Genomic DNA, 20,661 nt, shown 5'->3' with positions numbered 1-20,661 from the left:
ACTGAATCGTCCTCGGCTGTATCCCAATGCTATTTTGTACTTGCATTACCGTGCCTAGGCCATAACCTTCCTCGGCTTGGGCCTTTGGGCTCCAACGAATAAATGAGCTGGCCCAAAAATGGTTGGGCCCCACAATAGCCCCTCAAAACCCTGCTGTCCGACCTCTTGGTTGGAGAGGAGAGTTTTGGTAATACCAAGCCTTTATTATGGCTCATTTAATTCAGCCTTTCATTAATGTTGGCGGTTCTCCATCTGCCCAGGAAATGTACCGGTCTACGAGACGTTCTTTTGAATTTACTCCTGACGCGTTCTCGCCGTTTTGATTATCCGAAACACGTCTTTAATGACTTCTATTTACGAGATTACTTAAATTCAATGGTTTGTTTGATGATGTGGGGAAGTGGAACGGGTACATCCTCGTTTACAGATTCTCTTGGAAAACTGGATAAATTAAATACCTTCCATTCTGCCCTCCATATAAGAAGAAAAGTAGGAGGCTATTGCTCTTGTACAGAGACCCTTTTTATCCTTCTGAGATCTGAAATCCTTAGCCTCCTCTAGAGTTTACTTTACCTGCTAGTTATACATTAAATCGTGATACGTTCACCATAATAATAAGTAATGAAGGAACCATACCCCTCCCAAAAACACCATGTTCTAATAAAGCTCGAAATGGCTCGATCAGGGCAGGGATGGCGGAGGCTCAAGATCTGTCTCACCTTCCTTTCAGCCAAAATCCGAAGCAGGGGCTCGTCACGTCAAACTTTCGACGTGACTGAGCCGAGGACACCCATTATCAGTACCAGCCGCTCTCTCATGAGTATAGCTAATATGGCACCAGTGTGTTAGGAGTCAGGACTGATGCAGGGACTAAGTACCCCCGCTTCTTCCTCTCTTCGTTCACTGGTGCCTCCTTTTACCTCTCTTTCTTCTTCTTTCCACCGCCAGATCCATCCTGGCGCTTTTCCTTCTTCCTCTTCTTCTCCTCCTTCTTTCTTTTCATCTCCTCTCTCTTCTTCTCCTCCTTCTTTCTCTTCATCTCCTCCATCTTCTTCTGAAGAAGGTCCTCCTCTCAATTTGGGTGCGACTGGGGTAGAGTTCGGAAGGACTTTAAAGACGAGAGAAAAGGATATCGGACTGTTTACTTGTTATATTGTTGTTGTTTTTTTTTTATTATTTTTATAATCCACCTTCTGTATAGGCTTGTTTAAGCCCTTATTTGTACGTTGTAATACCTCCTTTTATTAATAAAAATTGTTATTGCTTTACTTCATATGTTCTATCTCTTTATTTCCGAAATGATTGCGCCGTGAGTAGATATACAATCTTGTAAATTCTTTTTATTTTTACACTTTGACCGACGTCTAGGACCGAAATCCTAGTTCATAAAAAGGTCTTGTTTTGTGTTTATAGAAACTATCCGACTTAGTAATACTGAATCGAACAAGTGATACTTAGGGCTGAAACCCCTATTAGGAATAAAAAGAAAGGACATTATGATAAGCTTATTGAGTCGGCCTGGCACAACACCGCCGACCTTAGAACACAAGACTTAGGGCCAAAATCCCTTATCAAGGAGAAAGGCGTTGTTATGGACTTTACGAGTGCTGTTTCGACACAATAATGCAGACTTAAACTAATGACACTTAGGGTCAGAAACTTTTGCTAAGGAAAAGTTATTATCATGAATTTAATCAAAGTTGCTTGGCACAACACTGCCGACCTGTGAAAACAACACTTACCCCAAAATAGCCGAGATGACAACTGAATGCTATGTGCGGTGCAGGAGGTAATCATCCGAAGACATATAACCCGGAAATGAACAGCCCCTCCAGGTTGCTGAGTAATAGGGTGTTTTATCATCCTCCACAAGTTTGAGCTCATCCAAGTAGTTGGTTTCCTCATAGGTTTGAGTCCGAGGACCATACAATACCTTGGTTCTGTCCAAAACTCAGTTTTCTCATCCAAGTAGTTGGTTTCCCCATAGGTCTGAGTCCGAGGACCATACAATACCTTGGTTCTGTCCAAAACTCAGTTTTCTCATCCAAGTAATTGGTTTCCCCATAGGTTTGAGTCCGAGGACCATACAATACCTTGGTTCTGTCCAAAACTCAGTTTTCTCATCTAAATAGTTGGTTTCCCCATAGGTTTGAGTCCGAGGACCATACAATACCTTGGTTCTGTCCAAAACTCAGTTTTCTCATCTAAGTAGTTGGTTTCCCCATAGGTTTGAGTCGGAGGACCATACAATATCTTGGTTCTGTCCAAAATTCAGTTTTCTCATCTAAGTAGTTGGTTTCCCCATAGGTTTGAGTCCGAGGACCATACAATACCTTGGTTCTGTCCAAAACTCAGTTTTCTCATCTAAGTAGTTGGTTTCCCCATAGGTTTGAGTCCGAGGACCATACAATACCTTGGTTCTGTCCAAAACTTAGTTTTTTGACGTGGAACCTTGGCTTTAGGAGAATTAGCCCCTCGGCCAAGCCCCTAGAACCATCCATGCGATTGACGCTACCAAGCGTAGCCCCTAGTCAGGAATCATAGCCCCTAGTCAGGAATCATAGCCCCTAGCAGAACTTAACACTAGAACTCTATAACCAGCTGCTAGAAATGACAAAGGAACTCTCTCGACCTACCGCCTATGCCAACACACAAGCCTTCCCCACAGACGGCGCCAATTGTAAGGACACGATTCGTAACGAACCATAACAGTGTTGGGCTCGCTCGTAAAAAAGCCCAAACAATATCATTTGTAGAGCATGGGTTTGAAAGGTTAGGCCTCAGTCACCAGACGGTGGGTTTTCGTGGTGTTCATACCCCTGGAGTATTTCTCTTGGAGGCGGGCTGGGAGGCTCTGGTTTTTGGCCATTTTTCCCAGCCCCCTCTACGAATTACTTACTTTTCCTTTTATACTAGCCTGTGTTTTTTATCCTTCGTCCACGTGTAGGGCCGACATTCCAAGACTGATACTTGTCCCATCAGCCCATACTCGGAGTGGTTGGGGGTGGTTGAAAAAGCTGGAGAGTATGGCTCTGTCAGGTGCAGAATATTAAATGGCAGTAAGGGTAGCTTTCCCCCGTCGTTACACTTTCCAGCATACCCTTTTCTATTGGCACAGATATTTTAGATTTTTTCCCAAGTTGTTTCTATACCATTTTTGCCCTTTCTTCCGAGGAGACTTTGGACAGGCCGAGGACTGAATCGTCCTCAGCTGTATCCCAATGCTATTTTGTACTTGCATTAACGTGCTTGGGCCATAACCTTCCTTGGTTTGGGCCTTTGGGCTCCAACGAATAAATGGAGCTGGCCCAAAAATGGTTGGGCCCCACACATATTTTTATTTTAAAAGTGGCATTATAGTAATACTATTATATAAATTTCATTCTATTCAACCCCCAAATTATGTAACTTTCATTCAAACATCCAAACAATTAAAGATATCAATATTTAATTCATCTTCAGTCTATCCTATTTTTTTCTACTCTATATATTATATTCCATTCATTTTCTTTATGATCGCCCACACACAAACCTTCTAAAACTTATGGGATTGTCTCTAGTTAGTACTTGAAATTTTTTTTATTTGTTTAACTCAGAAGTTGAAACTAGTAGCTGACGTTTATAACCAATTAAAATGGTAAAACTTTTAACTTTTTTTTTTTTTTTAAGAAGAGGTAAAACTTGTAACTTGATTTAAGAGGATAGTGAATAAAGAGTACTTATTTTACAGTGCATTTAGTATTTAGACTTGCACAATTTTTCTACTCGTCTTCTATTTTCACTTAAACAAAATTAACAAGAAAATATAAATGAAATTATTGAAGAGGCCTTTCGTTTTATCTACTTTAATTGACTTGACCTCATTTGGCTTTATCTACTTTGATTGACATTTCCTTTATAAACTCCCAAACATAAACCTTCTAGCACATCCCTAATCACTATTTTCCTTAGATTACTATGGTGTTTGGTAGCACAAATGATTGCAAGAGAATTTGGCAAAGCCACAAAAGTCCAAAGCATAAAAAAAATATATTAAAAAAAAGGAAAATATTATAAGTATATTACTATATTTTAGTAATTTATTAAGAAAATACTTCTTCAAAGCATAACGTAACTAAAGCAAGAAGAAGAATTTCCTTCAAAAGTAAATTTATACGATTCTTAATTTAGAAAAGACACAATTAGTAAGTTTTCAACTTTTTTTTTATTGTTTGCATATTTAATGCTTTAACAATGACCCATGAAGAAGTGAAGTGAGTTTTAATTAATTCAATTGATAGAATTTGTTATCGTTGAATAAGAAATTTATGTTCAAATTATTGCTTATACCAAAATGTAATTGATGTTTTGATATAATAATAAAGAGTGATCATAATATATCGAACGATATATATTTAAATCAATCGTATCGTATATATATAAAAATAAATAAAATAAAAAAAACAAAAACAAAAACAAAAAACATAACCAAAAAAAAAATGACTCAATTTCGCTTGATATTTGTCAAGTAACCAAAAGCACATCTATTTATGTTACTTCAAAACAAAAGGTAGAAGTCTCAAAGAAGTTGTCTTTTGAAATCAAAGCGGAACAAGTGTAACAAAAACAAAATGAAGCTATAATAACATTCCTCATTCGGTGGTCCTCAAGGGGAACCCGCCTCCCATTTTGCTTTTTCCTTCTCTCTTCTTCTTTTTCTTTTGGGTATTGAAAAGCAGCATTTGCTCTTTAAAATCTAAAAAGCTTTTCTACTTAACAGAAAACTAAATGGCACAGAAGCACAAGCCTCTGAATCTTTTGGATTCAAATATGAGAAACAAATTCATGTGTGGACATGATGATATACATAGTCGAAAAAGAAAGCATAGTAATACTTGTACTATGAAATTGTGGTGGGCCTAATGGCATATTCCCATTTAGAAATCCAAAATCCTAAGAGCATCAGCACTGGGACTTTCATATGCCATATCTAAAGAAATTTTGGCATTTCAAGCCTAAAAGAGTCAGCATTTGGAATTGTAAAACTGAAGAATGGTAAAAATTTTTAGAATTGTGCTACAGTGCCATTCTACATGTAGAATGACACTGTAGCACTATTGTATAAATTTAAATAATATTTTATTCTCAACCATCTCTCTCAATTCCGAAATGCTCTCTACTTTCTCAACTCTCTCTTCCTTCTCTCTCATCTGCTCTCTCCTCTCTTCAAACCCAAACACCATCCTCCTCCCAACATCAACATCACACATCACAGTAGTTCATTTTTTCTGGTGGGTTGCAATTCGGGTCGTGTTTTGTGTTCTGGTTTTTTTTTTTTTTTTTTAGCTGTGATCGGTGCTTAGAGGAAGAGGTGGGTATGGCTGGGTTTCTGGGTTGCTCAGATTGGTGATAGGTTTGGTGGAGATCGGCGGCCGTAGGTCACTGGGTTTGGTGGAGATCGGCGGCCGTGGGTCACTGGGTTTGGTGGAGCTCGGCGTGGGTCACTGGGTTTGGTGGAGATCGGCACGCTTCCGTTGCCTTCTCTTCCCGGAAAAGCCGAAATCTTACCGTCCAATTTATTAGCTCTACCGCTCCGTATCGCCAAAGGTTTGTCCCACCCGAAATCATTATCGTACATCGGAAATCTCGGTGATCTTCCCATCGTTATCATTGCACTGTCGAAATTCCCCAACGGAAAAAGCCTCAGCTCTCTTTCCCAGTCCTTGACTCCGCGACACACCGTTTCGTTATCGTGCACCACTACGTTTTTGTGTAGGCTCACTGGGTTTGGTGGAGATTGGTGTGGGTCTGGTGTTGCTGGGTTTCTGGTTTTCTTTTGTGATGCTGGGTTTTTTTTTTTTTTTTATGCGTTTTTGTTCCGATGGGATTTTGGTGGGCAGTGGTGGCGTGGTGGGCATGGTGGAGGCACGGTGGTGATGACTTGGCAGTGGAGGCGCGGTGATAGAGGTTGAGGGAAGGGGAGGAGAAAATTGGGAAAAAACAAAAAATGGAAAAATATATTTTATTACGTAGATATATTATTTTAATGAGTAGAATAGGAAAATAAAAGTTGGAATGTTGGATGTATGGTAAAATGGTATTGTATAATTAATAAAGTAGCTTTTTGGAATGGTAAAATGGGATAGGATGGCATTTCGGGTTGTGGATGCTCTAAGGTCTACCATTTTTTTTAGAAGAATCATAAGGTCTACCTATTATTCCAGACTCTTACTTAACAACATATATATCACCTTTAAAAAGTATCATCTTTAATAGATGTGTAGATAATAAATCAGCGGTGGATATCCACTTCATTATTCGCAAGTACTCGCTTTGTTTTTCCGAAATCCACAAAAGGGCATTATCGTCTTAAAAGAAACCCAGGTCTACGCTCGAACATTTGTACATAACCGTGAATACGCCAAGAAAATACGACAACCACCACCAGCACCGTGACAATGTGTACAACGTGCCTAATGGGGAAGCCATTCTCACGCGCATTGCTCCCACATTCATTTGTCATTTACAACTCACGAGGCTCATAGGATTATTATAGGATTATTTATTTGCTACAAAGTTCATGACTTGATGACTGTTAAATATGTTGGGTTATTGTGTGTTAAGATGTTAAGGCTCAACAGGTTCAAATATGTTTTTAGTCCATGTAGGGCTAACCATAACTCAGTTGGAGATAGTAAAGATGTTGTTGCTAAGGCCTAAAATGCTCTATTACTTAGGCATAGGCCGTTAGGTCAAATCATTTCTCTCTCTAATACTTTCGCATTTCAACTTCAATTTTATATTTTATTCTTTGGTATTAGAGCTAATGAATCTTGACTCTTAGCAAAATTTTCATTTCCTACCCAAACCAAAACACCCAAGTCTTCCACCCACAAAACACCTAGTGTTGCTACCATCAATAAACCCACAAGATGAACCATCTCAATCTACTCTAAAGAGCACAAATCACACACATTTGCATCATCACCATCGCAGATCTTTCAATGCCTGTCAAAGCCGATGCCACTAATGCAAGCAGCCACTACTACAACTCACTATCTCAAAATCATCTCACAACCACCACCATTCAAAAGCATAGGAGTCGATCAAGATAGTAGAAAAATCAACCAAAAAGAAAGCCACACACACTATCATGCACCACCACAACGATTGATGCATCAATCCACGTGCCTCATGCCCTCTGACACACCACCAAACCTCCCTACATTCTAGCACGCACCACTATGCCCTCCCCACATCCTAGCAAGATCTTTTCTCACACGCTTCCTTGCTTACCATAAGCCACATGTGTCAATTAAGATATGTGAAGTCACCTTGCCATGTGTCACATTCTAGGTCATCCACATTAGTATTGATGTCATCATATATGGCACATTAGTAGCCTCTGCCACATCAATGTCACATCATTTGCCATGTTAGAAACGTCCATTCTTTTAGGCTAAGTTGATCGTGAACCAACTCAATATGAGACTTGAACCGTATCCAACCCATTAAATAGATCCAAAATCTTTGGTTATTAACTCTTATTAGGATTAAATTGTTCCGACTAGGACTATCCTACTTCATTTTTCGTATAGGATTCTAATATTGGGGCCCAATTTCCCATATAAGACAACTAAATCACTCAATTTGATCATTTTAAGGTTCAACCTATACACAAAATTCGTTAACTCTTGTATTTATTCCACATTATGCCTAGTCTGTTGTCCATCCAATCAAGTAATTCATAGTTGCTTTAAACTCATCTTCACAGCATCCTTACAGACTTATATCCCAAACTAAAGATATCAGCAAGCCTCAACCTTAAGTTTAAGGGGGAGTGTTAAAGATGGGTTTACCATGCGTTAAGATGTTATAGCCCAAGATGACCAAATATATTGAAAGTACCCTAACTCCTATATATATCCTACTTAAGGCTCATTGTAACACACAGTTGAACATAGTAATAATGTGGTTGTTTAGGGCTTCCACACTCAACATTAATTTTATTCTTTTCATTTCTAATTTCAACAAAGACATTACTTTATTCTTTTTAAAAGAAATCTTAGGTCCAAATACCCTAGGATAACAAAAAAAGAACTATATTACGAAAGTCCAAAATCATACCTATGAGTGAAAAAATCAAAAAGGAAATAGAATAATAAGAAAGAAAAAATTATATGGTTGGCACATTTATTGTGTTTAGTACACATGATTAGCATCCATTCCACATCCACCAATATATGCTAATGTTATGGTTTTTGTCCTTGTAGTACAACAATTTGCCAACAAATCACAAGTATTTTGCATAAAAATCAAATCAACAAGAAAAGACAATATATGCTTGAAGAAAGAGAGGTCTAAAATGATATTTTAACCTTTACACAAAAAAAAAAAAAAAAAAAAAATCCAGCATTGAAAATAATAGTAAATTAGTAATTATTAAATACTTCAGGAGGAATATAAATTTTATGTTCCATTTTTGGTGTTCTACTGTATACTCTACTAATCATGGTATGTCATCTGGTTTCATCTGGTTTTTTTTTTTTTTTTTTTTTTCCATTTTAAACTTTATTTATTTTATAAGAAAAATTACTATACTACTTATAATTTTTCTGCATATATTTATACAAAGAAATAGAAAAATAAAAATAAAAATAGAGCGTGCTACACGCGCTGAAAGGACAGTGGGGGCTATAAGCAACGTTGTTATGTAAACAGAGGGAAGAGTTTGGTCGCCGCGTCATATCTGTCTGAATTCTGAAAATATATAAACCAAATCTATATACATATATATGTGTGTGTATATATATATATATATATATATATATTATTTTTCTAATAAAATAAATGATGGGTAATTATTTAAAGACCTCAGCCACGCCATGCCCAAGTGTACGATTCCATTTCCTTCTTTCTTTAGACCCTTTGCGTTTGCTTCAGCTCTCAGAGAGAGAGAGAGAGAGCATTACTTTCTTTGTAGTGTGTGCGTGGGAGTGGGAGTGGCAGTGGGAGAGAGTGGTATTCCAACGTCGAAAGCAAAGCAGAGGCCATAAAGAGATGATGAGTTCAGATTTGCTTTAAAAACCATTCTCTCTTAATTACTCTCTCTGTTTCTCTGTGACTGTCTTTCTCTCCTATCTCTTTGCTCTCTCTGAGGATGTAAAAACTTTCAAGCAACTTCCAAGGTAAACGCTTTTCTTTCCTTACTCTCTAGTTTCTCTGAATCCGGACTTTTCTATGACACTTGTTTTATTATTATTTTTTTTAAATATATATGTATGTATGAATTTTCAACGTGTCTGGCTAGTTCTGGAGTTCAATTCTGCATGTAAAGCACTTCTCGAGAAATTCGAGGATTTTATTCTCTCTGGGTTCCATGTATATAACTACTTCTGCTCAGTACTCTCTCTCTCTATTTCTGTGTATATATACTATTCTGAAAGAAATTAATTTCTCATAATTTGTTTTCACCTATGCTGTAAATTTACAGGTCTCATCTGGGGTTCAGTTTTTGTCATTTACTTTCCTTGAACAAGTGATTTTTTTTTTTTTATGATATCAGTGAGTAACTTTAATTTCTCTACAAATTTGAAAAAAAAAAATTCCATATAAAGTTGTAGTTTCAGCTTATTAGAGCTATGATAATTGAATATTGTCTCTGTTTATTTTAATAGTTTCTTGAAACTGGAGTGGAAAATAATAAAATACTTTTACTCAATTACGCAGCAAAGTTCCAAACTTAAGGTTGCCTTTGCCCTCTGTTTCTGTTTCGGCAGAGAGTGATGATGCAACAACTGGACACGTTTGTCTGCATTCCCATTACTGTGCTACAGACATATATTTTCTTGTCGCTAAAAAAAAAATACTAGTCCTCCTTAATAATGCACAAAACTTCTAATTTCATAAAACACTTCAATAACTGGTTCACATTCAAATAAGTTGTTGTGACAAAATGTGTCTATTTGGAATACCTTTTCCCTTTATTCTCATGTCTTGAAAATTATAACGGTACTGAACAAAAATAAAAATTTTAAAATTATACATAGACACAGCCAGGTGATATAATCAGAAAATGAGTTATTCCAAAGGGGTCTTTATTTGATAAGAGAAATAGTGAAAGTTGAAGACAAATCTAGAAGAATTTTCTCAACCAATAGGGTGAAAATTTCGTGAACTTTTTATTGAAGAATCAATTTCATTTTTATTTTAAAAAAATAAATAAAGTCTAGAGACTGATGTAGTCCAACAATTATAGCAATAGGTGGACCTTCCCTAAAACGACAGTTAGATGCTTGATGGGTCCAAGAAGTCCAATCACCATAAGGAGTGGCCGATGGTCATGAATGATGAATCGTGAGTTTTGGCCCATTTGAGAATTTTGTTCATCGAAGTTGGAATCAATAGGCTATATAGCAATAGCTTTATGTCACTTCACACATGGAACCTTTCGGTCTCTTCAGTTTTAAGTTTTTATACGGCTTTGTTGCCTCACACCCACACGACACTAAACTCTCCAACTTTTTGTTTGCTAATCTCTCTCTCTCTCTCTCTAACCCTACATGATGAAACAATATGCTAATATTTGGGAAGTGTACATTTTTTTGCCAAATCTGGTCTTAATCTAGATTAATATCTCTGTCATTTTGTAGAAAATGTGGTTTGAGTTTTCAAAAATATGGGAAGTGTTTGTTTTAGATTAGCTTCCAACATTATTTGGGTCTATGTCACAGCACAACTTTACTAGCAATTTTGAGTCTTGACTTGGGAAGTTACAACTAGATATGACAAACTTGTTAATTGTTATCATACATGGGACAAATGCATCATTACAAGCGGGTTTTGTTTGATTGTAAGGCTCGCATATTGTGAGAGGGAAGATGTATTTTCGATCCATAAAGGAATCATTGCTATCATGAGAGTAGACCCAGACCCAGAATTTACCTTGGAAGTCAAGATCTTACCATGGAACTTAAATTCTAAGCCTAGAAAAAGTTACCACCTATTGTTTCCGTGCTGATATGGCTGTTGGACCTAGTGCTTGCTAGTGGAGCCGTGAAGGACAATAATGAGATAGAGAGACAAAGATGAAAGGACCAATACTGGAAAAGGTTTAGCATATCTCCAAAATTAGAAAGATCAAGAAATTAGGCATGACGTGATGGACTTGTTTACAAATCTCCTTCATTTGTTTATTTCTACAATGTTAGCTGTATACTGAATTAAATATATGGCATGCCTGCTTCACTTACAAAAGTAATGAATATAACAGGTGGAGAATCAGTACTCTTGAACATTGGTGAATCTTAACAGCAAACTAGCGAGTGCCAATTCCCTCTTGAAAGACATCAACTTGATTTGCCAAAGGTTTGAACGAAATGGCAAAAGTTTGCTGGCCATACTTTGATCCTGAGTATGAGAACTTCAGCACCAGAATTAATCCTCCAAGGTTTTCTTTCTCTCCTATATCTCTATTCTCTAGTAAGCATAGTTCTCAAATGTATCTTGTTAAATAATCTCAATGGTCTAATCACCTTAACAACATGGTCATAATGATATAAACTAAGGGTAATGCTCATTTTATTTTCTGATTTTTATGAATTCCTTAAAAATAGTTTATACTGCCATATTGTGTTGTTTTCATGAAGTATGGTAACTCTTTTTTTCTGTTTTCAGGGTGTCTGTAGACAACATTAGTTATCCTGACTGTACTCTAATCAAGGTAAATTTTGATACATTTAAGAATTATGCTTCATTCTGACCTCCAAGATCAGCCACTGCCTGAAACAAAGGCTTTTAACATTTTTAGTTACAGTTTCTCTTTTTCAAGTAGAAATAATATGAGGAGATGAAGTTCCCTATTGAAGTTACTTTTAAATTCCTCTCTTGTGAGTTTAAAATTTGTGAACCAGAGAAACACAATTGCTTCACATAATAAGCAGATCACGCTTAACCCACCTATGTTGCAACAAGTTGCCTATGTCTTTCCTGTGTAAAAATTGCTCTAGAAAAATTGACTTCCTAATTACAGCTGAAATCTAGAGAGGCAAATTTGAACAAAAGTGAAATTATTTATTTTTTTAGAAAAAGGACTCCAAATTTCAAGAACCTCAATTAACCGACGCCAAAAGACCCCTTTTGCTTAATTTACCTTATGGACTGCATATGGCATCCGCACATTATCATATTGCTAGATTCTCTTGTTTTCAATTATTTCCCCAATTCCCTTCTTATCAGAATTACCATCAAGGACATGGAAAATGATTGTAGGTTGACAGTGTTAACAAACCAGGAATTCTGTTGGAAGTTGTGCAAATCCTGACAGATCTTGACCTCATTATTACCAAGGCTTACATCTCCTCTGATGGTGGATGGTTCATGGATGGTATGTATATCTTTGGATTGATTTTCATCAATTGGCATTCCAGTTTTGTTGCTAGGTCTATGCCTCCTTGATTTAAATTGTGAGCACACTAGTTACTGTCTATGCCTAAACTGTGGATTGGCCAGACACAAAGAAATGGGGAAAAAACACCATGTGTTGCCAGTTTGGGCTAGATGAATCTGATGCGAAATTTTTTCATACATATTGATTATAAGATGAGTTCTTAGAAAGGCACTCTGTTTACTTCTCCCTCTCTCTCACACACACACGCCTGCAAACACATGCACTTTGAATAATTATGTGACATGTTGAAACTCTTTTCAATGGACAGTATTTCATGTCACGGATCAACAAGGAAACAAGATAACAGATAACAAAACCATCGACTACATAGAGAAGGTACTCCCTTTTCCTTCTCTCATATCTGCTTTCATGCTTTACTTAAAAGTTAGAGGGGGGTATCCAATTAAACCACTTAGCTGTGTGGTTTATTGGCAGTCATCAAATTAAACTCTATGAAATTGTCATGTGCTTGATGGAAAGGGCTACTTCTGGGTTTCCATTGAGTGTTCACTCTATTCCAGTCATTGCAAAGCACAACACTTAAGGGATATAAATCATTTCACTAGGATAGAAAGTCTATTGATAATATTTCCTTCGAGGAGGGAATGATCTTCCCTCTTCTTGGAGCCGAATGAACTGAAGAAAATGGAAATTCTGGTGACACCATGCATACAAGCAAAAATATAATCTTCATGGGACTCGTTGATAGCAATTTCTTCAACTATTTTTCCTACATTAGGCTTTAGGACCAAATGGCTACAACATGGAGAGTGTGAAGACTTGGCCAGGCAAAAAGGTTGGGGTGCACTCAGTTGGTGATCACACAGCCATTGAGCTCATTGGAAGGGACCGCCCAGGTCTTTTATCTGAGATCTCTGCTGTCCTTGCCAACCTCCAATTTAATGTGGCTACAGCTGAAGTATGGACACACAATAGCCGGATAGCATGTGTTCTTTATCTCAATGATAATTCCACAAATCTTGCCGTGGATGACCCAACCAGATTATCTGTTATGGAGGAGCAACTCAAGAACATCTTACGGGGGTGTGAGGATGACAAGAAAGTAGGCCGCACAAGTTTCTCCATGGGGTTCACCCATGTTGATAGAAGACTCCATCAGATGTTTTTTGCTGATAGGGATTATGAAGGAGGTGGAGTGACAACTGAGGTTGACTATCCTCCTTCCTTCAAACCAAAGATTACAGTTGAGCGTTGTGAGGAAAAAGGGTACTCAGTCATCAGTGTCCAGTGCAAAGATCGTGCAAAACTGATGTTTGACATTGTGTGCACACTAACAGACATGCAATATGTTGTTTTCCATGCCACCATTTCATCAGATGGCCCCTACGCATCACAGGTACATTAACAATGATTTCTGACGAACAACTTAATAAGTTTATTCTCTACTTTATTTCCAAGCAGACTCCAATTAAAGAGATTCTGTTTTCCATTTTATTTTTAAATTTATATTCTGCATATAATTAATAATACTTTATACCATAAGTGGATTCAAGTTGCCTTCTATTAAATGAGAAACATATATATCTGCATGCTTAGTGCAGATGCCCATAATTGGAACTATGTGCCACATTCAGTAAAATTAATACCTAAGTACCATTCTTCGCCAGTGTTTTTCACATATGAACAATGAACTCTTTAGAATGAATAATCAATGTACCTTAACCAATGCAGATGATCTAACTGAACTACAAAAAAATAAGCCACCCAATATGACAAGCTTTTTGAAAGGAGCCCATTTTCTTCCTTTTATGGCACTATAGTTCGTCTTGTCTTCTGTTTGTGGGTAAGTCCATAAAAGGTCCCAACAAGTCGCTTCTCTGCATACTTCATCATCACTCTGTGTTCAGTCCAGAATTTTGAAGTAACTCCGTTCTCTTTTGTACTCAATCTATATAGTTGGGTTTCCTCTTTATAAAAGAAGACAATGAAAAGGGTTATATTTACAAAGGCATTTCCATGCCCCTATACAAATTTAATTAGATTAGCTGGACTAATGTGCATATCCTTGTAGGAGTATTTTATTCGTCACATGGATGGGTGCACACTGGATACTGAAGGAGAGCAGGAAAGAGTCATCAAATGTCTTGAAGCTGCAATTCAAAGAAGAGTATGCGAGGTGAGTGAAATATCTGACAAAATTTTTGTGCTCAATAGCTGTCATATTCTGATTAACATAGTAGATTTTTTTTATCATTCTGCAGTTTCCACTAAAAAACAGTATCATTTGTGTTTAGTTCAATAATCATGCATATTCATTTTTCTAATTGTCATTGTTATTCACTTGTCTTGATCTAGTTAAATGCCACATGACAGATATGAGAATATGGTCTCAGTTCAGAGCTATCTAGACCTATGGTCAATATGATTTCATCTATTTAGAGCAATCAAGCTGTTTTGCTTAATGGCCATATCAGTTACAAAAATGGAGTAGAGACCATTATGCCCATTATAATTTATAGCTCATAAAAATTATCTACTATCAATAAAAAGAATCATAATCAAGATGGCATATTAAAAACCATCATAAGTTTTTCAATCATTTCCAGCACCTATGCCTTCATTTGTTTTTATAGAAATCATTTCCTAGTAAATAGAGACACTAACACAAGATTGATTATAAATGCTAAATCCATGCTGATACATGTGTTTTCAATGAATCACACCAAAAGACAGAAAAACTGTTTGACTTAAATCTTTAAAAGATGTTATCAAGTAAATTCCTGAAAGTAATCTCAATGTTTTATCTCTGGAAATTACAAGTGAAAAAAGACTAAGCTGCATAAAAACATGAAACTCTAGATCAACCTTTTTTATCCGAAAGCTATCTGAAACATGAAGTCCAGAAAGAGATTCTTTCAGGAAGAATATAAGGATGACAAGATTAATATGAACTTTTAAAGAAATATGCAAGATCTTTGGGCAAGATGCTGGTTTTTGTAACAGTGGAACTTTAGTCTATGATGCCAGACTACCATATGTTTTTGCTCAGTTTTTTGTTTCTTCCTTTTTTTTTTTCTTAATTTTTGCCAACAAAAATCCACTATCAATAATATGAATTACAACTACAAACTCAAAATTTCTCTCAAACATATTATTGATTACAACTACACCTCACAAACTCTCAAACCTCACAAACATAAACTAAACAAAATCCCCAATACACCCAAAAGTGTTCTCACACACTGATAGACTAGACAAAACATAGTTTCCAACTCTCTCACTAGCTCACACACTGACAGACTAGACAAAACATAGTTTCCAACTCTCTCACTAGCTAAACATTTTTCTTGCAACTCTCACACAAACAATGAAAGCTACACTACCACTCTATTTGTTGGGACTATCACAACTCCCCACTCCTTTTTTCTTATCAATGTGAGACTAACACTCTCAATAGGACTAAGCACCTCCATATTCTACTTATAACCAATGTAGGATTCTAAAACCTACTAAGAAATCTATAAACTACTTCTTTCATGGGCTGGACGTAACAGTTATCATAGCGCAGAAAGGCTCCTGCTTCTGATTTTTTGACAGAATAGTGCATCTTGCAGCTGTAACAACCAACTGTTTGGTTCTGTTGAAGCAATATACTGAAGAAAAAGTACCAAATCCAGATGTAGTGCTTCTGCTTTTAGTTCAAAGTCATCACGGTTACTCAACAAAGAAAGTACACTGAAGTGGAAAATTATGCTCTAATATGGATGGCTAACTTACATAGTGTTTTAAAAAAACACCATTAACAATAAAATAGCAAGCACCATTTTACACAAAATTTAACATGGTTGGTGTTACAACCTCACAAACTCCCACAAACATTACAAACATAAACTTGTGCAATAGCACACTTAGAATTCAAACAAATAAAAGTAATGACAAAAATAAATCAACAAGCAAACACAGAAAGAATATAACAATATATGTGGTTAGGCAAGATACCTACATTCACAGGTGGTGACGACGAGAAAATTTTCACTAATAAAATAGGGGGATTATAATAAAGGCACAAAACTTCCTCAAGAAACCCAAGCCCCAAATGCACCCTAGGATCTCTCTCGCAAAAGCACACTGCAAGAAAAAACCTTGGCTGCTGCAACAACTTGAAACCCTTGCACCGAGAGATTTATATGTTGCAGCTTCCTATCTCCTTAAAACAATGACTAGAGAAAATATAAATGAGTGACAAAAGCCAACTAATTTGGCAAAAACAGCTTGCCCACTTTCAAGGTCTGTGGTTTCGTGTGGCATAATTCAAGCCACATGCCACATCAACAAATCTCCACCTTGACTTGAATTGAATCAAGCTACATGAATAAAACTCCTCGCTTGCTGCCACAAGTGCCCCTAGGGGCTATAACGAACTGCAAATGCCGATGAAGTCCAAGTAGTGCAAATGCTGATGGTTGGCGTTACAATCATCAATGGGCAATGATGGTGATCTGTTGATAATGAATCTTGCCATGTTAACTACCTTTTCCCAAAATACTTTAGTAAAACCTGCATTAAATCTCATGCATCTAGCCCTTTCTATCAAAGTTCTATGCATTGTCTCTATAACTCTGTTTTGCTTTAGAGTTCCTTAGACTGTGAAGTAACAAGTAATACATTTTTTTCATAGAATTCCAAGAATTTTTTTTTATTTTTTTTATTTTTTATATTTAGGTCATTATTTGTTCTAAATTATTTAATTTTTCTACCAATATGGTTTTCAACTTGTTTTTCCATTTTTTAAATACACCAAAACTTCATACCTGTAATTTATAAAATAATCTCATACCTTCCTAGAGTAGTCATCAATGAAAGTGACAAATTACTGAGCACTATCATAAGAAATTGAAATTGACCCCAAACTCCTATATGGGCGTAATCAAGAACACACTTAAAACTGATTCAATGCTTCTCGTACGCACAATACTTCAAAAATTCAACTTGCAAGTCTTTATTCGCTTTACCAAATTTGTTTGTGCAATCGTAACATACTAGACTCCCCAATATGTCTTAAGAATCATATGCCATAATTTTGCATCATCTTTACTGCATTCTACAGGAAATGGTGATTACAACTCCACCTACAACTGTATTCCCAACTACTCTGTATAGCTTATCTACTTTTGTCCCTTCATTACCATTAAGGCACTTTTAGCGATTTTGATGATTCCATCTTGAATTAGGCATAGCTTAAATTATACCTAAAGAAAGTAAGTTTTCTAGAGATTTGGAACATACTTGATGTCTCCAAAAATTCCCAAAACTCCATCAAACATCTTGATCTTCACAGTACCAATTCTAACATATTCCTTTCATTCTTACTTTCCTTTAGGTGTTTTTTTTAACTCTTTGCACTAATGTTTGTAATGTCTTTCTTATTATAATAGTGTTACTCTATATTTTTCTTTGCTTGTGATCTAGATTGAGATCCCTTCTTGTTAAAGTTCCGTCTTTTTTACTTGCTTCTACTACAGTTGTTCAACAACCTGCGAATCATTATCATCCTTCTTCATCTTTATGTGTCATAGGAAAAAAATTAGTCACATTTTAAAGTTTTAAACTAGTCAATCTTTACACCACTTGTTAGGTTTAAGACCCTTGTCAAAAACAATAATTAACTAGTTTTAAGCCTAAATTGTTAAGTAGATCTATTATGAAAATCTTAGGTTAAACGAACAAGAACCAATATCATGCAAGTGCAGAAAATTAAATAAAACATGATATGATGACCCAAGAAACCAATGAAACCAAACTAGTTTCACAAGAAAAACCTAGGGAAACTTGACCTAATCAATCCTGAGGTAATAGTTTCACTAAAAGATGGAGATTTCCAGTCCAAAATAACCCTATTTGTAGTAAATCTAACTTCAGCTACCAAACTAAGCTCTGAATCCTACAAATTTCCTTTACAATGAACTGCTGCAATGTGAACTTTTCAATTCATGCACTTCAATATCCTATTGAAGATTTGAATCTTTCTACAAAGAATATCACCGGTAGAATATATGAGAAAGTTTTGGGTACAGAAACCCTAGATACAAATTATGAGGCAAAAGAGGCACCTCTATCTCTCTCTCTCTCTCTCTTTGTTTTTTTAGATCCTATAGTCTCTTTTATAGTGTAGAATAAGTGGCTTGAAACCCTAGTAGACTAGAAGATGGGCTTGGGCCTGAAATTTGCAAACTAACTTGATCTACGATTTTCGATCGGTCAAACTTAAGTTTCAATTGGTCGAATTTGTTAAAATCCAAATCCTTGAATCAACTTATCTCATGTTCTTGCGCACTAAATACCAACTTCTCAAGCATTGTCTAGTTAATCTTAGAGACTCCATGAGCTATATCTAGACAAGTTTGTGTTCTCGTGTTTGCTTACAAAACTGTACAAGTGTAGAACCTAACACAATAGTACTTCTATGACAAGGAATAAACTTTTCTTCCACACCAAGAAACTCAAATAAGTTACCTAGTGAAACTACAAAACCTCCAAACAAATTGAAATTACATGCAACATGAGAACAACTTTCCTAAGAATAATAATGAATTTCGCAATGGACCAATCACATTATGATCGTGTATCCAAATAATTTTTTTGTTATGAACTTCATTGAACACACTCTCTCTTGTTAGCTAAATTTAATAATGATATGGTTTTAACAATGGATCACTCAGGGTCTAAGCCTAGAACTCTGTGCAAAGGATAGAGTAGGCTTACTTTCTGAAGTAACAAGGGTTTTGCGAGAGAATGGGTTGACAGTCAGCAGAGCGGGTGTGTCAACAGTTGGGGAGCAAGCATATAATGTTTTCTATGTTAGAGATGCTTCTGGGAACACAGTGGATGCGAAGACTATTGAAGCACTTCGCAAAGAAATAAAGGACACAATCAAGCTTAATGTGAAGAAGATCCCAACAAGTGCAAAGGCACCCGAGGCCAATGGATGGGCCAAAACAAGCTTCTTTTTTGGAAACTTGTTGGAGAAATTCTTAGCTTGAAAGTTATGTCCATATGGCTTTAACAGACGCATATTTGACCTGTATAGAATAATGAAGCTAGTTGACTTTGTTATCATCGTGAGCAGGCCTTGTATAATTGCAATAAACATGAATGCTTGCAAGTTATGTTGTTTGGATATTTGCTTCTTTCCTTTTCTTTTATATTTGTTTCAAAAATCCCACTCTCCCAACTATCGAATTATGAGAATATAGAGCTTTGCTTAATCCATCGGCTTCGTGATTAGATTAAGAATATGAATAACTTGGAAAGGAGACATATGTGGAAAACAAGAATACAAGATGCCGCAAGAAAGAAGAGAAAAAATGGTTCCTTGTGATCAAAATTATTCCTCGTACAATTTTTGCGGTCGAAATCATTTTAAACAGTCAATAGACATGTGATGAGTGCTAAAATTGGACTTGTGATCCAGCTGTACGTGTGCTTAGCTGATCAAAAAAATAGATTCAACTTTTGATAAATATTGATATCTTCACGCATAAGCAACCATGAGAGAACTTTGGTTTAGTTGTGCACGGTTACACAACATAATTTCTTTCTTTTCTTTTCTTTTCTTTTTTTTTGGGAAGAGAGTTGAGACACAACAACAATGCATGTGGGGATGCTACATTGAGAAAACAGTGCCTTTTACATTCCTAAACAAAAGAACTAGGAAAAAGAAAGTATAATTAATTATTAAAGCTCTCCTATAATTTAGATGCAAACACACGCCTTTTTTGTCAAAAAGAAAAAGAGGCACTTCTTTTTTGTTTCCCTGTAAACGAATGTCTTTTATCATGATTTCTTGTTCTGGTCTTTTTCAATCGCGACAAAGTTTTGTTACTGATAGGTTCAATGCATGGAGTAAGGATTTCAGTTCGGGAGGGAGGGACGAGGTTAAAAAACAAGATTAGAAACAAAATTAATTCAAAAAAATAGTCAATATGTATTATATATTAAAAAATAATAATAATCAATTCATAATCAATAAAAAAAAAAAAAAAAATCAAAAGACTAATCTCCTATGCAAAGTTTGAAGAATAAGAATCCTGTGCTGAGTGCTAACTTACCTTAGTTTTATTTAGGGTAAACTACATTTTTGGTCCCTAAACTTTATACTAAATGTCAATTTGATCTTTGACCTTTCAAATGTCTTAATTTAGTCCTTACTTTTTGGTAGTGTCAAAATGGTTCTTGCTCTTAAGTGCTGGATGGAAATGTTAACGTGACTAACG

At 36.1% G+C, this 20,661-nt stretch overlaps 1 protein-coding gene across 4 annotated transcripts; it reads left to right on the top strand.

The window, feature by feature from the left end:
* The first annotated feature begins 8,862 nt into the window (after positions 1 to 8,862).
* Positions 8,863 to 19,593, top strand: LOC115960667 (ACT domain-containing protein ACR3). 4 transcript variants are annotated; one of them, XM_031079625.1, is made up of 9 exons: positions 8,863 to 9,167; positions 10,837 to 11,090; positions 11,252 to 11,428; positions 11,656 to 11,701; positions 12,250 to 12,364; positions 12,696 to 12,763; positions 13,167 to 13,784; positions 14,460 to 14,564; positions 19,108 to 19,593. In XM_031079625.1, the coding sequence occupies exons 3-9, from the start codon at positions 11,358 to 11,360 to the stop codon at positions 19,426 to 19,428; spliced, it is 1,344 nt and encodes a 447-aa protein (XP_030935485.1). In that variant the 5' UTR covers positions 8,863 to 9,167; positions 10,837 to 11,090; positions 11,252 to 11,357; the 3' UTR covers positions 19,429 to 19,593. The 4 variants fall into 4 exon arrangements, with proteins under 4 accessions (XP_030935485.1, XP_030935484.1, XP_030935486.1 ...); XM_031079624.1 differs by lacking the exon at positions 10,837 to 11,090 and having other exon boundaries at positions 8,864 to 9,167; XM_031079626.1 differs by lacking the exons at positions 8,863 to 9,167; positions 10,837 to 11,090 and having other exon boundaries at positions 11,382 to 11,428; positions 12,258 to 12,364.
* Positions 19,594 to 20,661: the final 1,068 nt, after the last annotated feature.

The sequence above is a fragment of the Quercus lobata genome, chromosome 9 (genome assembly GCF_001633185.2).
Source record: "Quercus lobata isolate SW786 chromosome 9, ValleyOak3.0 Primary Assembly, whole genome shotgun sequence".
In the NCBI taxonomy this organism is placed as follows: Eukaryota; Viridiplantae; Streptophyta; class Magnoliopsida; order Fagales; family Fagaceae; genus Quercus; species Quercus lobata.
This window is presented reverse-complemented; position numbering and strand designations above follow the sequence as displayed.

Excerpts from the sequence above, each read along its gene's own strand:
- LOC115960667 (XM_031079625.1), top strand. The coding sequence starts at position 11,358 with ATGGCAAAAGTTTGCTGGCCATACTTTGATCCTGAGTATGAGAACTTC. Across the intron at positions 11,429-11,655 it reads ACCAGAATTAATCCTCCAAG|GGTGTCTGTAGACAACATTA; the intron begins GTTTTCTTTCTC and ends TTCTGTTTTCAG. Across the intron at positions 14,565-19,107 it reads TTCAAAGAAGAGTATGCGAG|GGTCTAAGCCTAGAACTCTG; the intron begins GTGAGTGAAATA and ends TGGATCACTCAG.